This window comes from Cervus canadensis, chromosome 6, assembly GCF_019320065.1.
Source record: "Cervus canadensis isolate Bull #8, Minnesota chromosome 6, ASM1932006v1, whole genome shotgun sequence".
Taxonomy (NCBI): domain Eukaryota; kingdom Metazoa; phylum Chordata; class Mammalia; order Artiodactyla; family Cervidae; genus Cervus; species Cervus canadensis.
The window spans coordinates 37385607-37391589 of NC_057391.1; the positions used below are offsets into that span (position 1 = coordinate 37385607).

Here is a 5983-nt window from a genome sequence, read left to right on the forward strand (position 1 = left end):
TGTTCAGGTTGGTGTCAGATTTGTGGTCTTGAGTGCTGAAATGAGAAGCTGGGAGTTCACTGCAGGCACTGAGATCAAGTAAGAGTCTTGAGTCAGGGACGTGCCAGGAGAAAGGAAGCAGCACTAGGGGGCTGAGGGTGGGAAGCAGCAGTGGCAGAGATGCAGGTGCGAGGCGGACAAGGCTCAGTGACCCAGCAGGAGGGAAGACAAAGTGACACGGGTATACTAGGACCATCAAAGAATTAAGGAAGAAGCTGGAGGTGGGAGAGACCCCAAAAATCACTTGATTAGGCTTCCTCCCCAACCCATAGCACCTTTAAGTCACCTTGGAGTGGTTTGAAAATCTCTAATCCAGAGACTTGTTTCATTTTGTGAATGAGGAAACTGAGGCACAGAGAAGGAAAAAAAAATTGCCTAAGGTCATGGTTGATGCCAGAGCCTGAACTTGAACTGGGGTCTCTGCCCCCAGGAAGGGAGTGTGTCAGGCTGAGTTGAGGTAACAGCCTGCCATGGAGCAGGGTGGGGGTAAGACTCCATCCACCTGAGGGGACAAGGGGCAAAGGGAGACAGGTGGCTGGAGCTCTGGGGGAAGAGCCCAGGTGGGGCAGAAGGTGGACAGTCTCGGCCAAAACTAAACTTGGGGATTATCTGAGGTTTCACTTGGCTAGGATTTCTGTCCCATGGCCACGTTCTTTCTCACACACACACAACTTCCTGCAGTGGGAGCTGGGCTGGGACAGAGGGCTCACCTGGCCCATTAGTTGCCTAGCAAGTGCCCCAGGTGTGCCTTAGAAATACCTCTCCACATGAACAACATTTACCATGTACCATCTCTAGAGTTTGCAAAGTGCTCTTATGGCCACTAATAATAGTATATTACCTGGAATATTACCTTTTTCCTCTGAGCCTCCCTTTCCTTACAGGTAAAGTGGTGCCCCTCCCACTCCAAATGCACCTGTTAAATGTCCTTCCAGCTCCAAGTCCAGGGAATGTTCTCTGAATCCCTGCTCTTCTCCAAGTCCTCAATCAATGAACCTTCACTTTCAAAGGATTTCTGGGACCAGACTTCTACTTAAATTGTTGACCAGAGTTCCCTTGTGGCCCACTGGTTAGGACACTTCACTCTCACTGCTGAGGGCAGGTTCAATCCCTGGTTGGGGAACTAAGATCCCACAACCCGCACAGAAGAGACCAAAAAAAAAAAAAAGCAATATAAATTGTTGGCACTGGCATCCTGACCTTCACTAGGTCCTTATGTAGCCTTTGAGTGCTAAGTCTAAAGACTGGCTGGGTTCAACCAACCCAAGTCCAAGAAGTTTGGCCAGTGGTTGAGGTTTAAGTTGTATGGGGGTCCCTTCGTGTTCAGGGTCTGAACCAGAGGGCCCTCCCCAATCTGAAACCCTGGGGCACTGTAGACTGTTGGAAGGATCAGAGCAGGAAGGCTAGAGGGCTCGGGACTGCCCCAGAGCCCCGGGCTGAGCACTGTGCTCCAGAAGGGAGGGGAGAGGGGAGGGGCACCTCCCGCCTGGTGAGGTCATGGGAAAGCAGCTCTGGCGCTGACACCTGGGGAAACCCGTTTCCAGGCTGCTTCCCACGCTAGCTCTCCTGGGAACCAGCTAAGACCCAAACGGGGCACCCCAAACCCCTCCCCCCAGGCCAGTTCCCATCACGGTCCCATCTAGACCAGCCCTCACCTTTCGATCTAGCCTCAGTCTTTTGGTACCCAAGCTGTCTCTATCCAAACTGTTGGGCCTTGAGGGACCAACATGCTAACCTCTCCAGAAAAAGACCCAGAGACAGCAGCTTCAGAAACTTAAGGCTTTATTTGCAGATTCCACACTGCCCTGTCTTCTAGGCTATGACTTTGAAGAAAGCCCCTTCTTACTTTAGGCTCTGATTTGCAGCTCCTCCCCCTCCTCTTGCTGGGCCTTGCCTCTCACTTCCTGCCCCACTCCTGGTCCAGCCAGTTTGGGCAGTGCCTAGGGAGCCCTGAGACCCAGTTCTTCTCAGGCACCGGCCCCGCCCTCCCTGGCCTTGAGGCTTTGAGGACAGCCCAAGTGTCAGCCTTGCTCCTCAGTTGCCCTACTTCTCTACTCTCCTTCTTTCTCTTCGTCGTACCAAGAGAAGCCCTCTGATCTGTCTTCTCCCCAGCCTGCCTCTAGTCCTAAGGCTCCAAGGCTGTACTTTCTGCTCCTTCTCAATCTCTCACAGACCTCTGTCTTACTCAATTCATTCTAAGCTCTCCAAATCAGGGCTGGACACCTTCCAGCCTTCTGAGATGCCCAGCTGTTCCTCAGGCTCTTCCTCACCCCTGGGGCCAAGGAAGGGATGGGGACCACCACAAGGGGTCCTAATTCAGCCAGCCTGGCTTGAGGGCCCATAATAAGAAACTGGGAATTGGATCCCAAACTGCTTGGAGGCAGCTGATGCTGTCAGGATCATCCCATGAAAATTCAAAGTACTAGGATTTCTCTGTCAGCCTTGACCACAGAAATCCAAGTCAGAGCCTTCCCTCCTCCAGGCCCTAGGCTCACCCTGGCATAGAAGAGCGGGCAGTTAAAGGCCCATGGCTCCACAGCGTTCAGACGGGAACTGAGTCCCATGAGGGTGGCCGGGCCCTGCCAGCAGAGCCCCTCAAAGGCCCCATGTCTCAGGTTCTAGAAGTCTGTGGCCATTGGCCTACTGATCATTTTGCTGTCACAGCTGTTCAAACAAAACAGAAGAACTTCTTCCAGCGGCAGCGGGAGAGGGTACGCACACCTTTGGCATTCAGTTTCTTCTCCAGCCGGGCTTTGTGCTCAATGGCACTGAGAATGGCTGAGTCAAACACCTCCTTCAAGTTCTTCTGCGTCAAGGCAGAGCACTCCAGGTAGCAGCAGGCCCGGATCTTCTCAGCCAGACCCTGAGCCTGGGGTTGAGGCACAGGGCCTTCCCGGCCCCCCTGGTCCAGCTGAATCAGTACATTGACATCATCCCTCAGGTCGGCCTGGGTACCCACCAGCAGCACAGGTGCCTGGGGATTGTGAGTACGAATCTCCGGCAGCCATTTCTCTGTGATGTTTTGGAAGGAGCTGGGCTGCACCACACTGAAGCAGGCCAGGAAGACATCTGTATCCGGGTAGCAGAGGGAGCGAAGGCGGTCAAAGTCTTCCTAGGATGGAAAGTCCAGGCCATTATTCCCTGCCACAGGACGCAGGGAATCCCTTGTCATCTGGGTTTAGAGACTGAGACTTGTAACTAAGGGCCCAAGGCCTTCTCCATTCCTGATGGACCCGGGATCCTCCCAGCCTCCAACCCACCTCACCCCAGACCAGTAGAGGATGGTCCAACTTCTCACCTGTCCTGCTGTGTCCCAGAGCTCAATGCGCACCGGGGCTCCATCAACCAGGACTTGCACTGCAGGGGACAGGCAGGGGAAAGACTGAGTTAGAAAGAGCGTTCTGAGATTAGATTTCACGTAAATACTACCGTGTATAAAATAGACAGCTAGTGGGAACATACAGTGCAGCCCAGAGAGCTCAGCTCTGTGCTCTGTGATGGGTGGTATGGGGGGAGGGGAGTGTTCAAGAGGGAGGCGTAGGTATACATATAGCTGATTCACTTCGTTGCAGAGCAGAAACTAACACAACATTGTAAAGAAATTATACTCAAATAAAGAAAAGAAAAAGAGGCTTCCCTGGTGGCTCAGTGGTAAAGAATCCACCTGCCAATGCAGGAGACACGGGTTCGAGCCCTGGTCCAGGAAGATCCCAGATGCCTCAGAGCAACCGGGCCCATGACCACAACTATTGAGCCTGTGCTCTAGAGCCCGGGAACCAAAACTAAACGTGCGGTAACTACTGAAGCCCAGACGCTCTAGAGCCGGTGCTCCGCAACAAGTGAAGCCGCCTCAGTGAAAAGCAGCGAACTACAACGAACAGTGGTCCCCGCTCGCCGCAACTAGAGAAAAACCCGCGCAGCAACGAAGACCCAGAACAGCCAAAGATAAATGAAAAAAAAAAATTTTTTTTTTTTAAGAAAAAGAAAGAGCGTCCTGGATCCCACCAAGCCTGAGCAGCGCCACCTCGGGGCCTGCTCCCGCCAGCCTCCCCGGGGGCTTCGGTGCACTAGCTCCTCGGCTCCAGCCGCAGCCCCCGAGTGCACAACCCCACCCCCAGCCACGCGGCCGCCGTGGCCGTTGAACGTACCGGAGAAGGTGTCCAGCGCTGTGGGCCGGTAGCGCGCGGGATACCCATTGCAGGTGTAGCTGACGATGAGGCTGCTCTTGCCCACCGCGCCGTCGCCCACCAGCACGCACTTTATGCCCAGCTCGGGGGACGCGCTGCCCCGTCCCGGGGGAGGGGTCGGGGACCGGAGCGGGGACGATTCAGTCTCGCTTAGCTCCCGCGGGGGCATGGCCCGCTCCGGGGACAGCCGGGGACCAGGCTCCGCTGTGATCGCTGAAGCACGTTCCGTAGGTTGCCTCTGACTGAATCCGCGCAGACCCAGCTCAACCGCCAGCCGCTACCCGCGGGTAGATGTGGACCCCGCCCACCTCATCTGCATACCCCAAGCGGCCTCGGACCCCGCCCACCCTGCGAGCCTCCTCCAGGACCTCCCTCTATAGCACGCCCCAAGAGGTCAGGCAGTCTCCAACACCAGGACGTAGGGACGCAGGCCGAAAACTGACGCTCAAGGAATCACACAGGTTCCAGAACAAAGAATTGCCCATATGAGGCAGATCTCGGTATCCTGGCAGAGAAAGATATCCAGGATTTATTGTTAGGAAGAAGAAGCAAATTGCAGAACACATAATGCAACATATTCAAATTAAACCTTTATTCAAATTAAAACAATTTAAAAAAGACATGTTTGAGTATTAAAAAGTCTGGATAATAATTTTATTAATGAATTACTTTTTAAAAATAAAAAGATCATGAAGAGGCAGAATATAAACTCAAGAGGGAACACGGCAGGCAATAATGTACCTCTTCCACGCAAGAGCTTCCTCTAGATTCAACCTGAAAGCAGGCTTTAAACACCTTCACTCTGCTTCTCTAAAGGATCTCAGGATGCTGGAGAAGCTAGCTGGGGAGGATCTTCAAGGACGATTCTCCAATTGAATATTTTCTAAATCCCCAAAGTCTCTAATATCATCATCATCATCATCAAGAGCACATAATAATTATCTACTTGCTGATGCTCTCCTGGGCCACCCATTGTCCTTGCCCTAGAAGGTGTTTATAGATAGAGACATGATATCTCATGTAGCCCTAGGAAGGTCACCAAGAGAGCAAGTGAAGAATAGCCTGATGCTAATTTCATCTCTTTATTGCAGCCACACCAAGTGACACCAGACCCAGAATCCTTTCTCTGAATTCCAGGCCTATACAAAGATCTCAGCCTATATAAAGATCATTGAAAACACCTCCTTCACGAGTTGCTGAAGGGAGAGTGTTGGGAGTAGGTCAGTGAAAACTGAAGAAAAGAAATAATTGTATTTTTCAAGCAGAAGGTAGCATTAAAATCTCTAAGTCCAAATCTCAAAATCTCTTGGAAAAAGTTTCAAGATTTCTGATTTTTATTCCTTACCCGCACCCGCCCCCCCACCAACTTTGATCAAATGTTGAGGACAACTACTAGAAAGTTGCTGATTTAACCATTAAAACTTGACTGTGGGGAAATGGTAGGATCCCCAGTATTCACTTGGGTATCCCAGTGTCTACATCCTACATTCCTTACCTCCAAGTATTTGTGGATGCTAATAACCCCTAATTATAGCCCCTATGACTTCTCAGACACATCCACATAAGATATCCAGCAAGTGAAAGAAGCCTGAAAGTGTTGCCTTCACTCACACTGTGTCACCCAGAAGGCTTGAAAGCTATTCTTTTTGCTCTCCTGGAAAGGGAGGCAAGAATGGGTATTTGAAAAGATCTAGACATCAGGAGACCTGCTCCAGTATTCCTACTTCTTCAACTCATTAGCTGTGTAATTCCTGAGA

At 51.8% G+C, this 5983-nt stretch overlaps 1 protein-coding gene across 1 annotated transcript; it reads right to left on the bottom strand.

Annotated features, from left to right (window-relative positions):
* Window positions 1–1804: 1804 nt before the first annotated feature.
* Window positions 1805–4497, bottom strand: RHOV (ras homolog family member V). Its single transcript, XM_043471511.1, has 3 exons — window positions 4188–4497; window positions 3338–3396; window positions 1805–3151 (listed from the first exon to the last, which is right to left on the bottom strand). Exons 1-3 carry the CDS (start codon window positions 4393–4395, stop codon window positions 2708–2710), a joined length of 711 nt encoding a protein of 236 aa, XP_043327446.1. The 5' UTR covers window positions 4396–4497; the 3' UTR covers window positions 1805–2707.
* Window positions 4498–5983: the final 1486 nt, after the last annotated feature.